Source organism: Miscanthus floridulus, chromosome 7 (assembly GCF_019320115.1).
Source record: "Miscanthus floridulus cultivar M001 chromosome 7, ASM1932011v1, whole genome shotgun sequence".
NCBI classification, from domain to species: domain Eukaryota; kingdom Viridiplantae; phylum Streptophyta; class Magnoliopsida; order Poales; family Poaceae; genus Miscanthus; species Miscanthus floridulus.
In genome coordinates, this window is record NC_089586.1 from 32,050,330 (window position 1) to 32,073,766 (window position 23,437).

Below are 23,437 nucleotides of genomic sequence, written 5' to 3' on the forward strand. Positions count from 1 at the left end.
ACGACTTGTGTGAATGTTTGAGCACAGTTTGTGATGTAATAGGGATGAATAATTGCTGTGAATGTTGGATGAGAAAAGTCTGTTCATTATATGTGTTTGAATAATTGTTGAATGAGAAAATTCTGTTCAATAATCTGCATGCAACCAGTTTGTAACCGCATGAAAGTACCATGCGTACAATTTGCATGGAGTCTGCACCAGCAGTTTGCATGGAGCACAATTAATACAACCGAAATCTACTATTCAATGCTGATCTCGATGCAAAATTCTTGGCAACTAAACAGCAAAATGCAAAAACTTTTGGTGTCAGTATTTTAATGTGCTGCTACCCCATTTTGGCTTTCATTTATTTGATAAAAATTTTCGGGACTAAACTGGCGCCCAAAAAACACACGGCCTCCATTCCAGATCCAATCCACGCTACCTAGGAGACCCGTTAGCCCGTTTGCTACCTCTCCACCCCCACTCTCCACCTCGTCTCCCCCGCAGGCCCGCATTTGCAAATCTCCTCCCCTCTCCCCGCGCGGTGCGCCTGCACCTCCCGGTCCGGCGAGAGGCCACCGCCCGCGGCGGCCGCGGTCCCCTCTCCCCACCCCCCCCCCCCCCCCCCCCCCCCCCCCCCCCCGCTACGCAAGCCCTAGAAGTGCCGCCTCCACTGCTGCACCTCCGCCAGTCGCGCTCCTCGCGTCGCCGCTGCCTCCGTAGCCGTCGCGGGCGCCGCCATGGTACGTGCACGTGCCTCTCTCTCGTCTTTCGCACCGAACCCCTCTTCTAGCTCCCGCCTTGCTGCTTCGCCGCCGCGTACGCGAGATCGCGCCCGTTGGGCTGTGGCGCGGCGGCTTGCGAGGTAGCGAGATCCGCGGCGGGGCTGGTTGAAATCCGCGTGGATCTGGTGCTTTCCGGCGTTGTATACTGACGTGATTGCCTTTTTTCTCTGTCTGTGGTGTTGGTGGGCGGGCGACGGGCGTGCTCCGGCAGCCGCTCCGGTTGGATATCAAGGTAATCTCAAACCATCTTCCTCGGATCCGTTTGGTTTTCTGCTCCTCGTTTTGTCTTGGAGGTAAATGTTTTTGGGTCACGTCGCTGATGGTGGTTTTCTGTTTGCTTGGATCAGAGGAAGCTCGCGCAGAGGTCGGAGAGGGTGAAGTCCGTGGATCTGCATCCGACAGAGCCATGGTGAGTGGCTGGTTCTGTGTACCGAAACGCTATGTGAATTATGATTGCTTCGTCTGAACCATGGCTAATCACATTAGGCTATGTTGCGGAATGCAGGATTTTGTCGAGTCTGTACTCGGGAAGCGTTTGTGTATGGAACTACCAGACTCAGGTAGGTGATTGCTCATGCTTCACAGTAGCTTATGTCTGTGATTTTCTACTAAGTTGGGCTGTTGGATGAACGTTTTACGCTATAATAATTAGCCATTACTTGCATGCATTGCATTCACTATAGAGATCAAGGCACATGCATTTTGGGTGTACACAATAGTGAACTTAGTGATATGTCAGCAATGGAGTAAGGGAAATACTAGTGGTTACATAAAACCATTAGGAACGATTTATTTAATTGCATTTGCAAAAAGTGTAATGGTTAGGGCAAAAGTTACAAGCACCTCCCTGACGGATGCTGAGATGGATGGGTTTTAGTTGCATGTGCTGAATTTATAGGCAGCTTGTATATGGTTGACAGACTAGTAGACATAGATAGGGAATGGAATAGAGCAGACACAGAATTAAACCCCAGTACTGGAAGGAAGAGCAGACACAGAATTAAACCCCAGTACTGGAAGGAAGAAAAAGGAATGGAATAGAACAAACACAGAATTAAACCCCAGTACTGGAAGGAAGAGAAGCGAAACATGCACACCTTGTGAATCATGATCTCTCGTTACTTTTAAAGTCCAGAAATATTACCTGGTTGGTTTTGTCATAAACTTTAACTGATGGCATTTTATCAACTCATCCCCAGACAATGGTGAAATCATTTGAAGTCACGGATTTACCAGGTATGCTCACCCAACTTTCTGCTTGCTTCTTTTCCTTGAGGTTTGCAATTTTACATCATGCTAATATTCCATAACAATTTCAGTTCGTTCGGCTAAATTTATTGCACGTAAGCAATGGGTTGTTGCTGGTGCCGACGATATGTTCATCCGTGTGTACAACTATAACACAATGGACAAGGTCAAGGTTTTTGAAGCTCACACTGACTACATTAGGTGTGTGGCTGTTCATCCAACCAAGCCCTTTGTGTTATCATCGTCCGATGACATGCTGATTAAGCTGTGGGATTGGGATAAAGGCTGGTTGTGTACTCAAATATTTGAAGGGCATTCTCACTATGTGATGCAAGTTACATTTAACCCAAAAGATACCAACACCTTTGCCAGTGCTTCCCTGGATCGCACAATAAAGGTTTGTGTTATCTCCGCTTTAAAAGTTCTGGTTGGCCACAATGTTGTATCATTTGCTGCCATTAGCTTTTTCATAGCTTTATGGTGGTATCCTAATTTTTGTCAATATCAGATATGGAGTCTTGGTTCCCCTGACCCAAATTTCACACTAGATGGCCATTCAAAAGGTGTGAACTGTGTTGATTACTTCACTGGTGGTGATCGACCATACTTAATTACTGGCTCTGATGATCAGACTGCAAAGGTTTGTCATATGCACTGAATTGTACTCCGGTGATCATGTATTGTACACTGTGATGACATTATTGGTCAAAATCAGGTTTGGGACTACCAAACAAAGAGTTGTGTTCAAACACTTGAAGGACATGCACATAATGTGTCTGCTGTATGTTTCCATCCAGAGATACCTATAATAATTACTGGTTCAGAGGATGGGACAGTTCGAATGTGGCATTCTACTACCTACAGGTATTGCTACTCATTTATTTAGCATCCCTTCCATGCATGTCACTTGCTTATATATGTATATGCAAGTGTGCTTCCATTTTGAGGCTAAATCTGGTAGCCACTAAAGTTCATCAGCAGTTTCTGCGATAGCCTCTTTCGCTATTTGATTCGAGGTTTAACTTGGTTGCGACAATTTGAGTTTAAATGTTCAATTGTTGGTTACAGTAGCAGGTGATTTTTTAGATTAAGTGCACATGACTTCCCCAAAAAAGTTTGGTGACAGGGTTACAGTAGCAGGAGGTTTAACTGGCACTGTTTGTTTTGTATTACAAGTTATGGCATACAGTAAAAATCAGTCACGTACAGAGAAAACACCGCAACTAAGGGGCGAATGAGATACATGATTGGTTCTAACCCTATACTGATTGGTATCAGAGCTGGCACTAATCGTTGAGCATTAAACCATCATGACACACATGGCTAGAATAGCTTATGTCCATAAGCTGTTGAAATGATTAGCTCCTTTAACAATGAAGTGATGAGAAAAGGGGGTTCTTGGAGTTATGCTTTCTCCTGCTGTATTGAGAAGAGTTTTTTTTCTCTTCATTTTCTCATATAAAATTATGGAACTACTTTTCGATGCCAGAACTCGGGATATATGAAAACCTGCTGTTTTGTACTCATGATTTAGAATAGTATCACAATATTTTCCCATGCAACTAATACTTTTTTTTGGTTATAGAACAAGGGACTAATGATTTTCTTGATGCTTTTACAGGCTTGAGAACACTCTTAACTATGGCCTTGAGCGAGTTTGGGCTTTAGGATATATGAAAGGGTCAAGAAGGTAGTCTCTCTCTCCATATTGAAGTGTCTGAAACCAAATGCCATTTCTTGTAATCTGCTATCAAGGGCTCCACAGACCCACAGCTCAGTCATACTGCATACATTGTGTTTTCCACATTTCCTCAACTGTCTTATGGAAGTACCATACCTTTTTTCATATCCCATTTTCATACATTGTGACAGTAAAATTGTTTATTCGCCTAACTATTTGTTAAAGAATTGCTCTCACTGAAACATGCTGTGTGAGATGTTCATTGACTTGTTCTTTCCTGCATAACTCAAGTTAATGATATGGAATATCTTATTTTGTGTAGGGTCGTGATTGGATACGATGAAGGGACAATAATGATAAAAATTGGTCGTGAAGTTCCTGTTGCTAGCATGGATAGCAGTGGGAAAATTATATGGGCAAAGCATAATGAAATCCAAACTGTTAATATCAAGAGTGTTGGTGCAGACAATGAGGTTGCCTTTGTTCACCATGCTATTGCGATGTAAACTTAGTAAGCTTGTTATAAGGTTTCTCTGTGGTCCTTAACTGTTTCATTTTTTAGATCGCAGATGGTGATCGGTTACCATTGGCTGTGAAGGAGTTGGGAAGCTGCGATCTTTATCCACAAGTAAGTTTACCTGTGATAAAATGGATGCTTCAATTGTGATCTTCATCACAAGTCAACTAAATGCTTGAAACTTAGTTCTATTTTTCTTTTTAATGTCCAAGAAACATAGACATGGCGCCATGATAATACATTCATCATGTATTTTTGGAAATGCATCCGGATATTGTGTTTATTTAGCTGCATTTTTTTCAGTATAATAGCGTTAAACTCAAATACCAAAATGAAATGCTTCATGGTCAGTGATAACTCATTTGTGCAAATAAAGTTCTCTGTAACTTGGTGGGACCATAAAAATGCCTATGGCAGTTTATGGCTAGGGGGTAACGGTTCATTCTTTTGAACAACATTGAATGTTTGAACTATCATGATTTTTTTTTAGACTTGTTTTGTGGTCATGCATATTTTATTTGTGCTGGTTTACGCTAATAATATACTGGTGCAATATTTGTTTCAGAGCTTAAGGCACAATCCGAATGGGAGATTTGTTGTTGTATGTGGAGATGGAGAATACATAATATACACAGCATTAGCATGGAGAAACAGATCATTTGGGTCTGCACTTGAAGTTGTTTGGTCAACTGATGGAGAATATACCGTCAGAGAAAGCACCTCGAGGATAAAGATATACAGTAAAAATTTCCAGGTTTGTTTCAGTATAACATATTTCACTTCTTCCTGGCACACTGTTTTGTTTAGTTATATCTATACCACCGTAGGCCTGTCTCTAACAAACATCCGTAGGGTACCTGTTCCTGGTAACATGCTTAACATGCCATAAAAGATAATCTCGAAGTGTCTGGTCAATTGGCCCTCATATCCAATTTGTGGCCTCAATATTTTCTATGATGAATTATAGACGCTATGAAATAAACTGTACTGTAGTTTGTGTTGTCTTCTTTTGTTATTTTACTCTCCAAACTAAATTGTTAAGTGAATTGCAACCAGCATACTATACTCTGTATATCATTCTCTTTTGTTATGGGTTCCTGGAACATAGTCTGTTAACTGGAGTTGGTCTTTTCAGGAGAAGAAAAGTATAAGGCCATCATTTTCTGCTGAACGGATATTTGGTGGAGTGTTACTAGCTATGTGTACAAATGACTTCATTTGCTTCTATGATTGGGCAGAATGCAGATTGATACGTCGAATTGATGTCAATGTGAAGGTAATGGAATTTGCTGCCTTATTATTTCAAACCTGTTTTTGCATTCATGCCATTTTAAATGTTGTGCCACTGAAAACATATTTCTTTGTGTAGAATCTTTACTGGGCTGACAGTGGTGATTTAGTAACAATTGCAAGTGATACGTCATTCTACATTTTGAAATATAATGTGAGTTCTGTCATTACCTTAATTGCCTATGTTCAGTCGACCTTTCTGCTACGTCCACTGATTTGTGTCTTTTGTATGTCAAATTATTAAGAAGCAATTATTTTTCTGGTCAAATGGAAATGTACTAATATAAAAGTTTCTTTTTACCTTGTAGAGGGATGTAGTTTCATCTCATTTGGATGGAGGGGGTTCAGCTGGTGAGGAAGGTGTGGAAGATGCCTTTGAACTGCTTCATGAGATCAATGAACGTGTCCGCACTGGGCTATGGGTTGGCGATTGTTTCATCTACAATAATTCTTCATGGCGGCTTAATTACTGTGTAGGAGGAGAGGTGAGTTTTTTTCGTCGCTTACAAAGACATCCTATATATCTTTTGAGTTAGATCAATTATTGATAGAGCGCTTTCATGTCATAACCATTTCATGTGTTACAGGTCACAACCTTGTTTCACTTGGATCGGCCAATGTATTTACTAGGATATCTTGCAAACCAAAGCCGTGTCTATCTTATTGATAAGCAATTTAAGTGAGTTCATCTTTGTTATCTAAATTTCACATGTAGTTTTTGTACACAAGTTTTGTGGCTAATGTACTTTTTTATTGCAGTGTTGTGGGGTATACTTTACTCCTTAGTTTGATCGAGTATAAAACACTTGTAATGCGTGGGGATTTTGATCGCGCGAATGATGTTTTATCATCTATACCAAAGGAACAATATGACAGGTGCTCAATGTCATGGTAATTATTGTAGTGTAAGTCAGGTTTAGCATAGAAACATAACATTTCGTTTTGCAGTGTGGCACGTTTCTTGGAATCACGGGGAATGTTGGAGGAAGCCCTCGAGATAGCAACTGACACTAATTACAGATTTGACCTGGCTGTGCAGCTTGGTCGACTTGAAATTGCGAAGGCATAATTGATTTCTTTTCTTCTCCACATTTTCGAGAAAGTATTTCTTTTTCGAAATTTTCTAATAATAGTTGCTTTGCAGGCAATTGCTACCGAGGTGCAAAGTGAGTCCAAGTGGAAGCAATTAGGGGAGTTAGCTATGTCAAATGGAAAGGTACAGCTACCGGGTGTATCGTTTATCTTGCATGTGTAATGCCACAATCTATGTTGTCCTTATACAGCGTGGTTCAGCCATAGTGTTTTCTTAATTATTACTTCTCTGGTCGCAAATTAGTGTCATTTTATGTTGTGTGAATTTGACAGGCTTAAACTTTGACCATCAATGTCTCTAAGAATACTTCGATTGAACTTTTGTAAACTCGCTATATTTTGCACAGGTTTAGATTCACTAAGAATAACCTTTGAACATTTTGTATTGCGTGCATTCATCAGTTTCATTGCTAGATTTGTCTTCAAAAGTAGTTTCAACATGTCAATTCACTATATTTTGCATGCATTTTGGACTAGTAATTAGTGGTCGAAGACTTAAAAGTAGTTTCTTGGTGACCATGTCACTGTCTAAAACATTAGTTATTTGTGACTGGGACAAACAATAGCTATTATGAAGCAGAAAATTATCTATGACTAGTATATTGCCCGTGCTAACGCTACGGAACACATTAAATAACTTTTCCATATATGGACAAATTCTGACTATGAAAGGAAAATATATGAGATCAACTTTTGCAGATTCAAGTAGACCACATCAAGTGTACCATCATCTCTTCAGAAACTGTATCAACAAACATGCCCATCAATAATCCATAGTCTAGGAATAAGCATAAAATGAATCCGCAAAGGCCAAAGAGAAAGGGTATCAACAAACATGGCTGCTAATATTTTGAAACGCATCGATCAATGCAACTGTTCTCACCCATATTGAGCTCAGTTTCTTTATACCTGGAATAAAATGAATCCACAGAAAAAAAATCATAGTCCAATCTCATAGAGGATAAATCCTTCTTGACTATCAATTAACATGGCATGAGAAGTTCCAAACTTAAGGTGTAATGTATTGCAGCTTAGTTAAATTATTTGGTGATTATCCATATATAACATCATAGAACGTTAAGTGTTACATAGAATAAGCTGATCATATCTGTACCTTTTCTCAATGCACTTGTCGAAACAGGTCTGTGTAAACCTGTATAAAGCATAAAGACACTGTGAGAACAAGCATAAATAAATCAAACAGAGCCCTAAATGAACTCAAAAGTATTACGATTGCTTAAAATTTCAAAGTTGCATCACATATCAAATATGTGTAGCATCTCTAGGAAAAAAACTACAGTAATCCATGGCTAAATTGCTTCATGATCAGTGGCCCTCTAATTCATTAATGGCCCCTTTAGGATGTTGTTGAAGTCCACTGCAGATATGCATTGGGTCATGAAATGGCCCTGCTCAGACTATAGAATGTCAGGCAAATGGTTTGTAGAACGTATCTTTTTTTTCTCCTTCCAAACATTATCATATTGTATACTGAACTGATGGTGCTATACCTGACAAGAAAGGTGAGAAGAGAAAGCTCACCATTCATGCAAATAATGAAATAAGCAGCTCCTCTAATATGCATATAGCCAGAGAGCCAGCGAAAGGCATATGAAGAGAGTAAACTGGCTCAACGACCTTTTGACCTGCAAGCCAAATGAAGAGAGTAAAAACCAGTTTTCACAAAACGCGTACTGGTTCAAATATGAATTACATCTCATCTTTTGAGGCTTCAACACAAGTGAGCATTGGAATTAAAATACAAAGAAAATGATCTTAATTGTATTGGAATTAAAATACAGCAGCAACATAACAACTGAAGTCTGTGCAAAACAGATCATCTATGTTGTAAAAAAGCAACAGCAAGTACCTCATATTGCTAAAACAAAGATTCACACTCACTGGATAGTTCCTAGCAAAGTACAATAGATTCTCCAACACAACAAAGGATCATCCATCTCTAATCTCTAGGTTTAACTAAATGTTACTATTGAGAAAACAGGTAACAAGTAGCAGCCAAAACAGAGGAGAAACTGTAATACCTAAAATCTGTAGATGGGTCTTTCCCTTGCCAACCCATCTCCTTCCATTGTTCTGATATTAGTCCCTGAAGCTCTGTGCTGAATGCGGGTTCCACGAGTCCGCCGCCGGCCTTCTGTTCTCATCAACCGCCATCGTACCCGACACCGACCTGGGCAGTGATTCGTCAAGCGCACCCAAAGGAGGAAGAGGAGACGGATCAGCCGGCCTGTTGATCGAGTCGAGACGCGGCGGCGGTGCCTTACGGACGCAGGAGCCTTGGGATGACGCGGAAGGAGCGCCCCCAGCCACGGAGCCCCGCTCAACCCTAGCCCGACGGCTGGAGCCCGGTGGCTTGGTGCCCAGCACCCTGGCGTCCTGTCCTCTCCTACAACGCCGCCACGGAGCCGTGGTAGCAGACTGCGCCGGCAGGCCACGCGCTGCCCCTGCACCTGGCCGCCGCGGTGAGAAGGAATGCCGACGTCGCCTGGGACGATGGGTGGTGGATCGTCTTCCGGGTGGGCGTCTCCCTGGACACGCTCCGGCCCACGGGGCCCGAGCGCCGCGTCATCCCATCGGAGCTGCACTCCTTTTCCCCCCGCCGCCATCGCGTTGCCGATCTGGAAGAGAGAGGAGGGTGATGGGGAGAAGAGGGATCGGTACCGTGAGGGGAGGGGAGGGGAGAGATTCCAGGCTTCGATCGGTCCTTCTCGTGCGTTTCCTTCTATGGGAGGTCCGCGGGAGGGCGATGGAGGGCAGACACACTAAACATGAGCCGTCGGATTTGGATGAGTAATGAGAGAGAATGGCTAAGAGATAATCTGGTGCATCCGCTTTGATGGTGTTATATTTTCTTGGTGCATTCATGGGTGTGGATGTAGCATAGGTCATGACTGTGGAGCAGACATTTGTTGTGTGGCTGTAGATTTATTCTAACTGGTGTATTATAGGGGGGGGGGGGGGGTGAGGGGTAGATAATACGAGGGTACTTATAAAGAGAGGTTATACTAAAAGTTTGATGGTAAGGGGATGCTTATTGCTATTTCCTTAGATTTAACAAATAGTGTTCCATGTAAAACTATGATGCAATCATGCACACATTTAAGTTGAAGTCGCAATACAATTTTCTGCAGCTTGAGATGGCAGAGGAGTGTCTTCTACATGCTATGGACCTCAGTGGTTTGTTGCTTTTGTATTCTTCCCTTGGGGATGCTGAGGGCATTAACAAATTGGCATCTGTAGCCAAAGAACAAGGAAAGATCAATGTTTCTTTCCTTTGTTTCTTCATTCTAGGAAAGCTGGAAGAGTGTCTTCAATTGCTAATAGAAAGGTAGAGGCATCTGGGCAAGATTGTCATGCTTAACCTTAATTCTTTTGTTTCTTATTTTTGACTCGTCTACTATCCCTTGTACAGTAATCGTATTCCGGAAGCAGCATTGATGGCAAGATCTTATCTTCCTAGCAAAGTCCCTGAGATTGTAGCATTGTGGAAAAAGGATCTCCAGAAGGTCTTCTGTCCTATGAGTCTCCTTTGCTTCCGTTTTACTCAGTTTTATGCTAAATCTTTCTGCATATCTTAATTAGGTTAACTTGGTCTTAGTGCGCGTATCTCAGGATAAATTGTCACCGTCTTAAGTTACAAACTCAAGCATGGTATTATTATTTTAGCATAACCCTGGTACAGTCCACTGCTGGAATTGATTTTGAATTTACTTGTAAAGGATGCTTTCAATTTCGTCCAGCACAATTTACCTAAGGGGCCGTTTGGATCCTTTCATTTTGGAGGAATTGGAATCTACTTAGGCCCCGTTCGTTTCCTGGGGAATGATCCCGGAAGAATTCCGGCCCAGAACCATTCATTAATTTATATAAGATTTTCATGTTCGGAATGCTTCCTCCTGTCATATCGGCTAACCGAACGGAGCCTTAATGGATTAGGCTATTTGGCTTGGAATTTGACATTCCACAACTTTCCCAAATTCACATATAAGCCTATCTCAAATTCATAGGGTGGGAGATGGAAATTGATTCCATAGATCACCATGCTATATTTTTACTCTCCAACTGATAGCATGCTCTTGAACTCGCTTCCTATAGTAGAAATGCAACATATGAGTATTTCCCTTACATGACTAACAATAATATACAAATATATCCCATATAGAACCATGTTAGCTTAATTAATTTGTACCTAAATTATAATTATTAGAATGATATTAATTTCAAGGATCCAAACGGGCCCTAATGATTTTAGTACACTAAATTCAGGGTGGTTGTGTATTATTGATTGAGGATTAAAAAAATTAGCTAAAATCATGTGATATTTGTTTTGTCTCAAGTTTAGACTTGGGCATCACTGTCTTCAAATTGCAGGTCTAAGTTTATGAAACGTGCACTGTTTTGTTCCATTTGCTTTTTTAGGTAAACCCAAAAGCAGCAGAGTCGCTTGCTGATCCTAATGAGTACCCAAACTTATTTGAAGACTGGCAGATTGCTCTCAATGTAGAAGCTGCTGTTGCCCCGAAAAGGTTTTTGTTCTTTTTTATCTTCATATGTAACTGTATCCTTTTGTATTGTCTCCGATTACCTCTTGCATCAGATGAGGGTGCTTTAATTGCGCTCATCTGTTGAAAATCGGAAGTGATGTCAATACTCATATTTTTCCAAGCTAATCTTTTACTGACACACACAAAAAAAATCGTTTGAACAGGGGTATCTATCCACCGGCCAAGGAGTACATGATTCATGCTGAAAGGTCAAATGAGAGTTTAGTGGAAGCTTTTAAAAATATGCATGTACATGAAGAGATTGTACCAGATGATAATGAAGATACTGTTCATGAGGTACTATTGTCTAGTATGATTGATTCCTCGCAAAAAAAGAAAAAAAAAAGATTTGGTGGTTATCTGATGTTAGTTGCATCTTATTTACTATGAAATATCCTAATTTTGATCTTGACAATATGGTAATCTATACTCCCTCTGTTTCAAATTATAGGTCACTTCAGTTTTGTCCTAAGTCAAACATCCCTCACTTTGACCAAATTTTTAGAAAACTATGTTAACATCTACAAAACTAATTTGATATTGTGTTGGTGCTTTTCCTAAAACTTGGTCAAAGTTAGAAAAGTTTTACTTGGAACAAGGCTAAAGTGATCTATAATTTGGAATGGAGGGAGTAGTGTGGATATTATAGTTTAACTAAATTGGCTTGTTTAGGAACATGCTGGTAGTTTAACTTCTTTGCTTATGAGTATGATGCTCTGCACTGTTTCATTTCGTACCTTAAAACTAATAGAAATATGTTTTGAGTATAACGATCAGAACCTCTGAGCTGCTATAAATGGTACAGGAATGTCTCTTGTTAGTTTCTAGTTTGTTGACCTATTATCTAAATTGAGTTCAGTAGGGTTAGTTGTGTGCACTTCCAAAGTTCCGTGCTTCTGTTCAAGCTTCATACTGTTACCATTTTCCATTTTCTTTCATGATTTTTGTTATTTTTGCTACATCTGCTTGCTTATATATACTCCCTCCTTTCCAAATTATAAGTCGCTTTGACTTTTTTGATACATTCATTTTGCTATGCATCTAGATAAATAATGTGTCTAGATACGTAGCAAAATTGATGAATAAAAAAAGTCAAAGCAACTTATAATTTGGAACGGAGGGAGTATGTATGTATTGCTTCCCATTCACTGTTCTTGCAGAACTGATAACATTGATCGTTGTTGAACAGGTTATTGAGGATGGTGGAGTAGAAGAGAGTCAAGAAGATGCTGTTGAGGTTGATGCAGAGGATGACGGAGTAGAAGAAAGTCAAGATGAAGCTGTTGAGGTTGAGGCTGAGGGTTCAACTGATGGTGCTGTCCTTGTGAATGGAAACAGTAGCGAGGAACAGTGGGGTATGAAAAATGAAGAACCATCAGCATAAAAGCTGTAGTTGAGCAAGTGTACAGTCCTAAATACCTTATTTTTCTTGGCCTTACCTCCCAGTGCACGATATTAGGAAGCTCCTGCTGGGTGATCTATTCTGGATATATCCTTAAGTTGCCCTTATCTTTAGCAGTATGGCAGTTCAGGGAGTTTTGATCAACCTAGGATTCATTAAATTTATTACAAGCTTGGTCAAACGCTTTTTAAAAGTATCCCTTAGAATGTTTTGCTTAAAACATTCCTGTTTCTGTTACTGATGCCTGGTTTCTTGCTACCGTTCCCTTGTTTTGTTATGGATTTCTACCAGTTTTTTTGATGTACATGATTTCACTAGAATGCTTCTAATGGTTGTCTTTTCTTTGCAGTGCTGACTCCTGAGCAATAGTGGATCAATGGGACAACAACTTTGCTTCACTGGTTTAGTTTGTAAAGGTCAAATGTTATTCCAAGTAAACAATTACTCATGTACCATAGAACCTTTTCAGTCATGTTAAAGCTATAATACAAGTAGCCAATCCTATTGCAGGTTGCTGACAGCTATCTAGAGTACATGCAAGCCATTTTTCTTGAGCGGTATTAAGCATGGGATGTGCTCTAGGATTGGCTTTATCCAAATACGAAGTTGGACTGCAATTAATCAACACTTCATCTTTGTGCCCTATAGGAAATTTTGTGCTTCCTTTTTACATGTAGATCAGGTCTTTAGGTCTCGAAGACATTTTATAGTCTATCATCAGAGGTACTCTTGTTTCACCAAGATGGGATATGATTGGTGATCGGAAGGTACATAGAGTGTAGCTTGTCGAACTGAGAATGTTTTACCTGTGAATGTGATGTACATCGGACTTGGGAGCTTTGTATCATTGTGTTGCACCTTTTCAATGGTAGCGAATAATAAGTTTACAGCAGATGTTTTCAATAGCGTGTTTAGTTAATTGTGAGCAATTTGTCTTTGTTGTTGTGATGGCTAGGCTACTTCTATATCTGACTCCGTTGAGCAGCTATCTGGCCGGAGTGTCCGTGACAGCAAAGTTGGACATAATTTCCTGAGATGTACCTGATACATAGCTCTACTTATAGGAATTGGGCCAAATCGGGCTCATGTTTAATCACCATGATTTGAACATTGAGGGAGATATGCCGTGATCGGTCGCACGATTGGGGAATCGTCATCCCCAGAACCCTAACCCTTCCCTCCAACAGGCCGAAACCCTAACCCTTCATCACGTAATAGAGTTTGCGTTTGAACATATCCTGAGTTGCGTTACTTTCCACAAGAAAAAGAATCCTTACAAAAGATCACACAAAATTAAGTGATACTAAGATAGCAAGTAAAAGAAACCACAAAATTGATTGATCACGATTATACAGCTGATCTAGTATACAATACTTATCATCCACGTTAAATTGAATAGCCAACTGCACTAGAAACGACTTGTACTAAACAAGAGCTGATACTGTCCGAGACAACGAAGACAAAATATACATACTATGCAATTCAAGCAGAACGCCAGACACAATATACAAGGAATGAGGCTGAAAGCAGCTTAGGCCCACTAAAACAGGGTTACATTCGATCATTAAGCCTTTGGAAACAAGTTGTACAACAGATTACGGCCGACAAAATACACCACCTGGTTGTATGAAACACATTCTCTCGAGGGCTCCGATGCTGTCTGTCCCGCTGAGTGCTGCAGACCCTTAGTCTAGAGATGAAAGAGCAGGTATTTCCACACTTCCTTTAGCCAAATGGATTACTACCCCCAACGGAGCCGTAGGAAGGTGGGGTGTTTGGCTGGGGGTATCTGAGAGGAGCTTGATGATCAAAACCCATGTTGAAGGAACCCAAACCTTGTTGCCTGTGATGTCACACGTCAGACATCAGTGTTGCAGGAAATATAGTACAGGTGTCTCGGACAGGGTGATGTTCTATACCATCCTAAGCCACCAAATTGTTAGAGCATAAAGGCCATTAAAATCCCAAATTCGCCATTACCAGTGACTCAGTGAGCAAAAACGTCTTGTAGATACTTTTAAGATGTATCAGATGAGTAGATGACACAATTCAGTGAGTGCAGCTTAGGTTGCTGCATTTTTTTTTGAAGATGCAAACCAAGGAACTTCCATGCCACTAGAATAGAAGGTGAATTTTCTTCCACAACGGACGAACCAAATTTCATTACTCAAGAGCAACGAAATTACAAAACTTTGTGAAATTTAAAACGTTCAAACCCCCAGAACAACTACTGCTGTCCTCACTGAACGCCCAGGGTTCAGAACTTCAGATGAGATGGCCACTGACGAAACAAAAGACCCAAGCAAACTACAAGTTTAGACAAAACGACTCTACAAAAAGCAAAAAGGTACAGCCCGACACCCACATTCATCTCCTCTTATTACAAGCCAGATGAGGCTGTCACGGCACCAGGGCTGAGGAAAACATTTTTTTTAATAGTATAGAAGATGAATTGACCAGTAATTTAAGTTTAGATAATACAATCGTGAAATATGTCTACTTTGCGTAGTCAATCTCAGCTACTTAAATCTGTGATCCCTGGCAGGTCAAGTTTTTTTAATTATTTACTTAAATCCGTGATCCAACAGCCTGACAGTTATTATAATTTAAGTAAGGCCCCTTCTTCATGGATGTCATACAAGGGATGTGATATATATTAAAAATAATTAGACAGCTCATTTAAATAGTCTACCACTACATGTTTCAACTTTGGAAGAATTAGTAAATACAACATATACTCACGTTGCAAGCATGCTATTAGGTTGTTGCTCGGGCATGGGCATGCTGCTCGGAACTTGCTGCATCATGAAATGGCCTGATTGAAGCAAAAATTAGCACAGTGCGCAAAAAGGAGGTACTAAAGAGCAAGATTATGATGGGGAAATATGCAATTACTTGGATGTGCAGCTGACTGATAGAGCTGGTGAGGCTGCTGTGGAGGAACACCAAAACTAGAGTTGCCAATTAAGGTTTGGGGAGCTGGGCCTGATGATGCTCCTGGTGGCCCAGATGGGGGCTGCTCACAGATAAAACATGATGTTAATCGAAAAGTAATGAGCATGTTAACAAAATAGGAATGCAAAATACGCATGACGACCCAAGTCTAGTAGACATTTTAGTTATACCATGTGAGCTTGAATTGGAGCTGACTCATTCCCAAGATCAAAAGGGTTCGAAGCTTTCACAGGCTGAGGGTGGGAATATGCATGTTGCGAATACACAGGTTGCTGATATGTAGGCTGAGGAAATGCTCCATGAGGATATGCTTGCATTCCCTGGAACTGGAAGAGCATTCCTTATGTAAGATAAAAAGACAGTACCAACTCAGGTGCAGAATATGTTACACGTATGAGAATGACATGGGTACCACTCCAGGTGGATATTGCATGGCGTATCCCATTCCAAATTGGGGAGCTCTCTGCCAACCAGGCATCATTGGAGTTGATGGTGGATATAGTGCAGTGAAGATATCCTGCAATAAGTTTTATCCGTGTCAAATATGCTCATGCAAATGACTTCGTTGGAAGGCATAGTGTCAGATCCATCAGCTCATCATTTTTTCCCAAAACATTATTCAAAGAATCAAAGAGAAGAAACTTGTACATTTGTCTTCAATTGACAATAGGTAATGATCTTGCAAATGAACACCCGTGAGAACACAGATGCACTGACAAGTACGGAAACCTTAACAACATTTATGGTACCTCATAAGTTTACAGAAACCAAAGGCTCAAAACAAATGAGGTTTGAACAAATTGTTTTCAATCTAGTAACTAGTTCATTCCCATATAATTAGTCAGCCAAACAAGATAATGTGTTCAAACACATCAAAACAAAACCACGAATCTAAGGAGAAACTACATTTATTGCTGAGCATTATACATCTGTAAGGTGGCTACCCAATTGAATTGGAATCCAATGTAGACCATGATTTCACTTAACTACCTCGTAACATATAGTGCTTGTCAAATAAAACTCCATTAAGTGACACTACATTCAATCAAGAAATTGCTCATTAATGTTAGAAGACGCAAAATACACAGCTAATCATGTATGACGTACCGCTGGAAGTTCTTTCCTGCCACTGAATTTACTGTCAGTAGAAGAGGCTGCTCCTTGAATACCACTGGTTCCTTGTGGATTTGCAGTAGCTTGAGATGGAAGTCCAGCCGTAGGGGCAGCTAGAGGAGATTGTTGAACCGATGATCCTTGGCCCGACATTACTGTTGAGGCCTGGGGAAGGATTCCAGTGAAAACTTTTTTTTCGGAAAAAAGGGGTCAAGTGCATAAAGCTTAAAAATTTATGCAAATGCAACTACCTGGTTGCCTGAGATTCCAAAAGGCGCATCAAACAAGGAATGTGAATGGTCTAGCACAGATGAATGTCCTCCATCATTTGCTTTCAAAGTGGGATCAAGAGAAGCAGGATAAGCTGATACATTTGGTGCAGAGGGTGCTTCAGAGAATGACAGCTGTGCAAGTGCAGACTCAAGGGGATTTACACTGCTGCTTGTTTGTGGAGTTTGTTGTTGGCCAAAAGCATCAAAAGATGCCCAATCACCACCACTGACAGAAGGAGCACTTTTCCCTTGTTCAAGAACAGGCTGTGGTGCTGCTGCATTAACTGGAGGCCGTTGGGGCATAGGGGTCGGCTGTGGTGGTGCTGCGGATGCAGGTTCAGGATCCGCACTAAAATCAATTAAACTCACTGCAGTTGCCACCTTTGTCTGTTCCGATGTCCCTTCTGAAGAACCAATGCTGCTGGCACTAGATATTGTCTACATTATGAACATGCAAGAGGAATAGTAAGCGAACAGATGCACAAGAATATGTTGATATTTCGAGAGTACAAAGCAATGTCTAAAAGAAGGGAAATGTTAGGAGTAACAAAGAACAACCTTTGTCAGTGGTGGAGGATCAATTGCCCTGGTTCCATTTGGCTTTGGAGGATCAATTGGTCTGACTACACTTGGCTTTGGAGGATCAAGTGGTCTGACTACAGTTGGCTTTGGAGGTTCAGTAGCTGGCTTTGAAGGCTCACCAACCCGAAGTTGAGGAGCGTTGTCACCCAATATATCCCTCACTGGCCGTACAACAGGACTAGAACCGTCAGCTTCTTTCTGGAAGTCTGGAGACCCACTATCTGGCTTTCTGGTCTCTGAAAACCTCCGGTCTTCAAACCTTTGAACTGGAGTTGTTTTTCCAGATCTATCATCGACAACCTCAAAGTAGCGAGGACTTTTCTTATAGTCATTTTGGTCATAACCAGGACTACGGTCCCCATAGGAATATCTGGAATTTCTGTCATCACTCCGTCCACTATAACTCCGACGATCAGAGTAACTTCCATTTGGCGGACTTCTTGAACCACCCCAATTTCCATCAGACCTCCTATTTTCACTATACTCATCCTTGTCATCCTGCAAGATGACAATCAATCAGCAAATAGTGAATTTCAAAGAGAATAATATATTTCCAAAAATAGGGATTGGTTACTGAGGAGATATTTTTAAAGCAGTAAGGAGACAACATCACCTTTGCCCTTGGTGGCCTATCAGTACTTCTTTCTCCAGTGTATCTCCGTTCCACATACACATGCTTAATGAAATTTCTCAATTTGTCAGCATTACTGAGACCAAAAGAAACATGTCATACTTCCCATACGGAATTAAGCATTGTGACTTACAAAAAGGAATTACTAAAAAACGGTCACCTGCTGTCAGGGTATCCATTTCGTTGAGGATCCCATTCCTTGAAAAATACTTCTCTAGCACGCTACAAGTCAAGTAAAATCAATGTCATCTTGAATAGAAGACATGAAATTGTGGGAAAAGTAGAAAAACAGATACAAGACAAGTTACCTCATTTCCCCCTTCTTGAAGGGCAGTAACTTCTTGTGCAGTAAATTTGGCCATGGAAACTGATTTTACTCGATGCGTGAACTCTCGACTAGGAAAATAAAGTGATGTATTAGGAAAAAGACTGACATATTTCACTTGGGGACTGGTGGGCCCAATAGTTCACTCCATCAAGGCATATATATATTGTTAAACAAAAAGAAGGGGAAGCTCGATAGATTGGTCATCTAAACTAAAAGAGGGATCACTAAAATACTTACTGTGCTCCACTGCAATTGGTACAAACAAAAGTCCAGAAATTTGTGCAGACATATTGTGGTCCCTATTCAAATCAGCATATCAGTGTTCTTGTTTTTTTTTTCCTTCAGGCAGAACGGAAGGAGAGGCACTAACAAAATATTACTCTTGTAATATATAAGCAAGATATGTACATAAGATCCTAGAACCAAGACACTTCCAAGTCGACAAGGTAAGCAAATAAATACAAAAGAGGAAAGAAAACAAACAAGTTATTCACTTTACAAAGCAAACGGAACATATGAAAGATACTAATGCCCAAAGTTTCGTGAGATACAAGGTAGCAGTACAGTCAAAGGGACACACAATATCCGCTTGAACACTTGGGGAGTAGGGTTACCTCAAGCTTCATAAAGTTCAGTGCCTGAAGTGAGGCGTGCACCTCTCGCCGCACAGGATGACTTAGCCCCAGACAGGAAGGGCAAAAGAAGGAAAAGAGCGGTAGGGTAGTCCTAACTATGTGGATTTAATAGGTTCTTAATAAATCAAATGCAGTTCATGAATAGCGTTAATATTTGACTGCATTGCTAGCCAGTGCCTCTGAGAAAACCACAACACAACTTTCCTAATTAACAGCTTAGGTTCCTGTTAGCTAGGTCCAGAAAAGTGGTGGAAGTGAGACTGAGAATCATAAAGGCTGCCTCTGTTGCAAGCAGTAGCTACAATTACCAACTACTACTACTACTACAACAACAACAACAACAACAACAAAGCCTTTAAGTTCCAAACAAGTTGGGGTAGGCTAGAGTTGAAACCCAGCAGAAGCAATCAAGGTTCAGGCATGTGAAGCTGTCTTCCAAGCACTCCTATCTAAGGCTAAGTCTTTGGGTATATTCCATCCTTTCAAGTCTCATTTTATTGCCTCTACCCAAGTCAACTTCGGTCTTCCTCTGTCTCTCTTCACGTTACTATCCTGGCTTAGGATTCCACTACGCACCGGTGACTAGCTACAATTACCAACTATATATAAAATTACATTGCAGTAAAACAATAATGTGTGACTACCATAATGACAGAGCTAATTCCAACCGCTTGCATCAAGGCTACATTTCATTCCATTTCTGCACAAATTGAATTACAATTGACCTCTAAACCCACCCAATACAACGCCAACCTCCGGTCAAACACCTAGTTCTGCAACTACCTCCTAATATGCCATGTGTGCACCATTCGTGGCAACAGAGCATTGTAGCTGACGAAGCCAAACAAGCTCCTACCTGCCCGCTAGCTCGCTGGCCCCAAAACCCGTCCACATTCAGCAAGAGAATTCGAGAACTCGAGACGACAGACTCACCAAATTGTTGCAGTTGATGCAGCGCTTGTTGGCGGGCAGCTTGAGCAGGCCGCGGATGATCTTCTCGTGCCGCTCGTCCTCCTTGACCCGGCTCGCCATCGCCGCCGGATCGCCCAGCCCGAAACCCTGAAACTCACAGCAGAGCAAGCAAAATCACACCAAAACCCCGCCGAAATGGCCCGAGATCCGGGCAAGCCCAAGCCAGATCCGCCCCCGAATCACCGCGACCCAATCGAACCCGCCCGCCCTCACCTGCGGGTGGGTGAGCGAGCCCGCGCGAGATCCCGCACGCGCGCGCGTGCGGAGGCCGAGGCGGAGGCGAGACGACGAGGTGGTGGCAGCGGCGAGCGAAAAGGCTCGTCTCTTTTGTTGCTGCTGCGTTGCTTCGCTGCGCGTGTTTAACAGAGTAGAGGAAAAAAAAAACTTTCATCTCGTGGGGGGAGGTGACCGGGAGGGGAGAAGAAGGGGGCGCGAAGGCTGCCGGTCAGCCGCTGGCTGTCACCGGCTGCAGCCGGTCGCCGGGGAGGCGGTTTCTAGAGGGAGGGGTTTATGGGGCCCGCGTGGCAGAGACAGTTCGGGTTCGGTCTGGTGGGTGCGCGGTGAGCTGGACGTGGTTTGTTTGGGCGATTACTGGTTGTTTTGGGTTCGGGCAGTTAGCTGGCTAATGATTCCTGGGAAGTGCTAAATCACCGACAGGTGGTGATTACATTATAGGAAAGACAACCTGTGTCTGTGTGGCTTTGGCTTTTTAGTTAGTGGCTAGGCCGTGTAGTGCAGCCATGCACATGAGTTGGGCGCATGACTACGGGTGTGATTGGTTGTTCGAACCGGGTCATCCTACGGCTCATCTTGCACCGCTTGGTGCAGTGTGGCCTTATTTAGTTGCCCTGCTCGCACGATTTCGCTGCCTCACTTCATTCCTCTCCCCTCCGCCGTCTCGGACGCCTCCGTCTTCTCGATTTTCACTTCCCTCTCGATGCAGGACGTCTCGATGCTTGGCGGAAAGGGTTTGGGCGAGCGCGGGAGATGCCGTCATGTAGGCGATAAAAAGGGGCGCACGGGTCACCGCTAGGGTTACCGCCCCCATTTCGTGCCTCTCCTTCCTCCATTGCTCTGGTGCGCCCTTTCCTCTTGCTCCCCCTCAATCTCGGTTGACCGCCCGAGTCGACCTCCACCGGTGGATTCGTGGTGGTCCTCCGGTGCAGCGACGATATACCTCACCTGCGCCTATCTCCTCTTCCTTTCCGTGTGGTGATTTTGTTGATTCGTATGCGGATTTTGTTTGATTTGTGCCATGATATTAGGGTTATTGTTCTTACATTCTCAGATCTGTGAGCTGGTAGTGCAGATCTACTAGTTTCTAGTTGTTCCCCTCTTGTTCCGCGCTCAGATCTGTGTTACAGCTACTTTTTTTCTTGTACATATGTGGTTTCTTCTACATCTTGCACATGATGATTTTGATTTATAAACTAAGCATAGTGCCTAGGTCGATGATGTTTATTTTCGTTACCCTAGACACTGGAGGAGCACCCTTGGTGTGGCAGCCGCGTCTAGTTTAAGATAGTAGGTCTGAATGTTTGCTTGCTCCTCGGTACACACCGCAAAGTGCATGATTCGTATCTAATGTTTCCCTCCATCGTGTTGGTAGACATGGACTTCCAAGCTAGGCGTAGGGCAGCCGCTGTTGTGGTAGTAGAAGTGGCTGCGTGGTTTTTCATCCGGTTTAGGAGACGAGCTGAGGATGCCCACTTAGTGACCTATGGACCCATGGCAGAGAGGGACCAATAGAGGATGAATAACCTGAGATACATTTATGAGTTTGATGATGTTCATTGTGTCAACCTGCTTAGGATGAAGAGGGCACCTTTTTCCAACTGTGTGACCTTTTTCATAGTAGACAATTGGTCACTTACAACATACATGCATCTGTGGAAGAACAAGTTACAATGTTCTTGCATGTTGTTGGTCACAATGAGAGGTTTAGGGTTGTTGACCTAAATTTTAGGAGATCGGGAGAGACTATTAGTAGGTTTTTTAGACGGTGTTGTATGCAGTAGGGGAGCTCAGGAATTAATTGATTGTCCCTCCTACTATCAATGTCTATCCTATGATCCTTGGGAGCAGAAGATGGTACCCCTATTTCAAGGTTGGTGTCCCATACTTTTCTCATGAGGTTATCATTAATTCACACATGTCTTGGTCCCGATCGTGAGGTCCCTACCCTCCTTTATATAGGCAGAGGGGTAGGGTTACAATGAGGGCCGTTGAGCCCGTGTGACATATTCATTCCCTAGCAACAGATCACTCTTACTTTGTTGATGGCTGGGGATGGACGTGTCACAAGGCTTCATGGCTTTCATGATATTTGCTTCTCTTTGTAACTTTCGTTTGTATGCCACCAAAGTTTTGACTAAAGTACCACACATTCTTTGTAATGAGGCCTATAAAATTGATGACTATGTTGTTACTTTTGCCTAATACTTCTTTGTATTTGGCCAATGATGCAAATTGAAAATTCAACTATGAGGAGTCTGCACTTAGTTTTTTTTTGTCATCTATGTGGTTCTCATGACTGTCATCAAACCATGGGACACGTCCTCCATTCCCAAGCAACAGTTGAGTCATACTTTGCTGATGGCTAGGATAGATGTGTCCCACGGTTCCATGCCTATCATGATCTTGGTTTCCTACTTTCAGTTTATGTTTGCCTTGCAGCCTCCTATGATTGAGTATCTAGAAATTATTGCATCATTTGATTAAGCTCAGGCCTCACTCATGTGATATATGCTAATGATGAATCATCTCATCGGTGAGGCATTGTGGATCATCGATTTGGTCCCATCCAAACCGAAGATCACCAATGCCTCACTCATGTGCTGTTTCTGGTTCTATGACATATTGAGATTGCTGGAACTTTGATAATCTTGTCATGCTTATGATGATAACAGACCTGCCATGCAACCTGAATATAATAACCTGATGACCTTGAGGTTGTGAGGAACTAGAACTTTTCTCTTATTCTAATTGGTTTCTTATGCTCCAAGCTCAAGGTCAATCGAGGACCAAATGTTATCTGAGGCCAATCTATTTGCCCTTCATTTGAAAACCATCTTATACTCATTTGTCTTTGTTGTTTGAAACGACAAATGGCTTGGTATGTTGTCTACCATGGCAGAGAGCCTAGGGTATATGCAACCTGGGCAACATGCCATGCCCAGGTAACTGGTTTTATAAACTTCTGCTACAAGAGCTTCCCTAGAAAAGAAGAGGCAGTAGTAGAATCCTACATGGAGTTTAAGGGTTGTGAAGTACAACGTTTTTGTAAAGCCTACTGCCACTGTCATTGCCAAACCATCTTGGCTATTTCTTGGTTGCATGGTTCAGTCTTTTCTATTGGTGGTGCTTGTCTTTTATATTGTTAAATGT

The 23,437-nt window shown here is 42.0% G+C and overlaps 2 protein-coding genes across 4 annotated transcripts; one reads left to right on the forward strand and one right to left on the reverse strand.

Annotated features, from left to right (window-relative positions):
• Positions 1-597: 597 nt before the first annotated feature.
• LOC136466810 (coatomer subunit beta'-2-like) lies at positions 598-13,465 on the forward strand. 2 transcript variants are annotated; one of them, XR_010761463.1, is made up of 26 exons: positions 598-725; positions 979-999; positions 1,115-1,176; positions 1,273-1,327; positions 1,967-2,003; positions 2,087-2,412; positions 2,524-2,655; positions 2,731-2,879; positions 3,637-3,705; positions 4,019-4,169; positions 4,259-4,324; positions 4,779-4,967; positions 5,349-5,489; positions 5,583-5,657; positions 5,812-5,988; positions 6,091-6,182; positions 6,263-6,379; positions 6,452-6,566; positions 6,648-6,719; positions 9,748-9,944; positions 10,029-10,122; positions 11,036-11,142; positions 11,325-11,457; positions 12,350-12,563; positions 12,912-12,978; positions 13,073-13,465. XR_010761463.1 is itself a non-coding variant. In XM_066465328.1 (26 exons), the coding sequence occupies exons 1-25, from the start codon at positions 723-725 to the stop codon at positions 12,929-12,931; spliced, it is 2,766 nt and encodes a 921-aa protein (XP_066321425.1). In that variant the 5' UTR covers positions 598-722; the 3' UTR covers positions 12,932-12,978; positions 13,073-13,465. The 2 variants fall into 2 exon arrangements, 1 of the variants encoding a protein (XP_066321425.1); XM_066465328.1 differs by having other exon boundaries at positions 12,350-12,515.
• Positions 13,466-13,878: 413 nt separating this feature from the next.
• On the reverse strand, positions 13,879-20,429 carry LOC136466832 (probable ADP-ribosylation factor GTPase-activating protein AGD14). Of its 2 annotated transcripts, XM_066465340.1 has the most exons (14): positions 20,264-20,429; positions 20,012-20,137; positions 18,681-18,742; positions 18,424-18,511; positions 18,276-18,337; positions 18,098-18,191; positions 17,461-17,982; positions 16,882-17,340; positions 16,625-16,795; positions 15,930-16,034; positions 15,688-15,843; positions 15,458-15,578; positions 15,305-15,377; positions 13,879-14,405 (listed from the first exon to the last, which is right to left on the reverse strand). In XM_066465340.1, the coding sequence occupies exons 2-14, from the start codon at positions 20,108-20,110 to the stop codon at positions 14,288-14,290; spliced, it is 2,130 nt and encodes a 709-aa protein (XP_066321437.1). In that variant the 5' UTR covers positions 20,111-20,137; positions 20,264-20,429; the 3' UTR covers positions 13,879-14,287. The 2 variants fall into 2 exon arrangements, with proteins under 2 accessions (XP_066321437.1, XP_066321438.1); XM_066465341.1 differs by lacking the exons at positions 18,681-18,742; positions 20,264-20,429.
• Positions 20,430-23,437: the final 3,008 nt, after the last annotated feature.